Below are 2,181 nucleotides of genomic sequence, written 5' to 3'. Positions count from 1 at the left end.
AAAGATGTCACCTAATCAAACTACTGTCATATAAATTGATCTCACTAGCTAATAGTGTGCTTCAAAGTATTGCACAAAGGAAATAATTCTCTTCTTCCTCTATAATTCTTGAGGAAACTGTAAAATCACTACTCATATACAGATCAAACAATAGGCCTTACACTAAAACCAAACAAAATTCCAATGTCTGAAATATTAGGAAACCCGCACAGAGAGAAGAAAAGAAAAATGAAAAAAATCTTCTATTTGCACACATTGGTACAGCATACATATTTACTGTAATATAAGCAAGCAGGTATTTAGAGCATGTCCTATATAGGGGTGATTACTTGTTACATTTGTTGGAGAGGTGTAGTTTAGGATGCTAACAGTGGCATACCTTTCATGAGGAAAATTCTAACTCCACTAAAGGGGTGAAGCAAAGACATGATGGAAAAATGTCTATCCTTATAACTCATCTACTTGGACGTGTTTTTAGTGTCATACTTATCCTCCTTTTTCTAGCTAATTCTTTGTATATGCAATATATTTTCTTCTACCACATATGGAAAACCCATCATAGGTCTAATAGCAAGGCACATAAAAATTTCTCAATTTGATGTCTGAGCTTTGTGCAAAATATATGCCTAATGGTTACAAGTTTGAATTTTTTTTGCCTTAATGTTCAGATTTTAAACCATACAGTCACTCTGGTTAAAAAATAGCATTAGCATGAAAAACAGAAGATAAAAAGAGTTAAACTTATTAACTAGTAATATAACTTGTAAGTACAACCTTGCTAGTGAAACCCCTTTTCACCTGACAAAAATTAAAGCAGTTCAATTCCTTATACAATGTACATGTTGGAATTATTCAATAAATAAGAGTCTATTACAAAATATACACACAGCCTTTCAAGGCAATAAAAAACAAATAAAAATACATCTTTTATAAGTAATTTGTAAACATAGCAAATAAAATAATAAAAGTAATGATGACCATTACTTTCTTTCACAAGGAATCTATAGAAATAATAATTTCAAATAAAAAATGAGAATACACATGGTGAATCTACAACTGTTAACACAAGAAAGTGCATGTTAAAATAACCCAAGACTCTGGAACTAAACCAGTAGTACTAACCAAAAACAATTAGAATAAATTGAACTGTAGATCATTTATATCAGATCATACTACAGTGCCATAGTTTCCTTCTCTTTCCCGAGATACTTTTTAACAATCTTCATCCAGCTGGTGGTATTTGTGACTGCTATCAACTGCACTGGATGACATAGAGTAAGCACGGAGGTTTGTAGCCGTGTAGCTCTCCTGCAGGAACATAGAGGTAGCCACAAGGAGCACCATCTGTTGACAAGAGCAAACATGAATACAGAATTTGAAATCCCATGCTGTAGACATTTATCACTAGCATTACAAGTAAGCTGGAATATGCAAGTTTGTTTCCTATGTACAAGTTTATTTCCTATATATCTACTCTAGTAGATTTAATATTCATAAAATGCATTAACTTACCAAAGCTACATGCATGGCACACACAGGCAGCCATACCCCTCTGCTCAAACTGTGATAATCAATCCCAATGGAATGCAGGACAGTTGGGAGACATCCCTGTGTTAAAAAGAAGATTTTAATAATACACCTTGATTATTCTAAAATTACTTGATATATGCATTTCTACCACTGTAATCCAAGTCTCAAAACTACTGTGTTACTCTGAAATACTAACAATAATTACTTAGAAACCTACAAATACTAAACACAAAGTCCTCACCTCTGTAATAACTTCATCTTCTGGGTCTGCTAAATTAGCAACACCCTTTCCACAACCTTCTACAACAAGTAGACAACAGGAGTCTGGTACATCTGTACCATTGCCAAATGTTGTTAGGAACCAATCCTTGTAAGACACAACACCACAACAGTTCATCTGCAAAGTTTGGATTTCTTTTAATCTCTGAATGTAAAATTTTAAAAATCTATGGAGATCTTATTCAAAATTAAGCTTATCATTTGTAAACCCTCAATAACCATTAATCCAAAGAGAATGCGAGTCCTTACCCTGCCTGCTTTTTTTCTAAAACTAAAACTACAACTTGCTTGTTCTTAAATAGAACAATTAACATGAATATATATTCTTGCTCAAGCAAAATACTACATCGTCAGTAATGGCCATCTGAAAAA

General features: G+C 33.1%; 1 protein-coding gene across 1 annotated transcript in view; it reads right to left on the bottom strand.

The window, feature by feature from the left end:
* Positions 1 to 224: 224 nt before the first annotated feature.
* The window catches only part of LOC119592080 (tetraspanin-4-like), a 5,623-nt gene continuing 3,666 nt past the window's right edge, over positions 225 to 2,181 (bottom strand). Inside the window, exons 4-6 of the mRNA XM_037940895.1 lie at positions 1,772 to 1,927; positions 1,513 to 1,608; positions 225 to 1,344 (exon numbers count right to left, since the gene is read on the bottom strand). Of these exons, the coding sequence (XP_037796823.1) occupies positions 1,213 to 1,344; positions 1,513 to 1,608; positions 1,772 to 1,927 (384 nt within the window). The 3' untranslated portion in view covers positions 225 to 1,212. The remainder of the gene's footprint in view (positions 1,345 to 1,512; positions 1,609 to 1,771; positions 1,928 to 2,181) is intronic.

Source organism: Penaeus monodon, chromosome 29 (genome assembly GCF_015228065.2).
Source record: "Penaeus monodon isolate SGIC_2016 chromosome 29, NSTDA_Pmon_1, whole genome shotgun sequence".
NCBI lineage: Eukaryota > Metazoa > Arthropoda > Malacostraca > Decapoda > Penaeidae > Penaeus > Penaeus monodon.
This window is presented reverse-complemented; position numbering and strand designations above follow the sequence as displayed.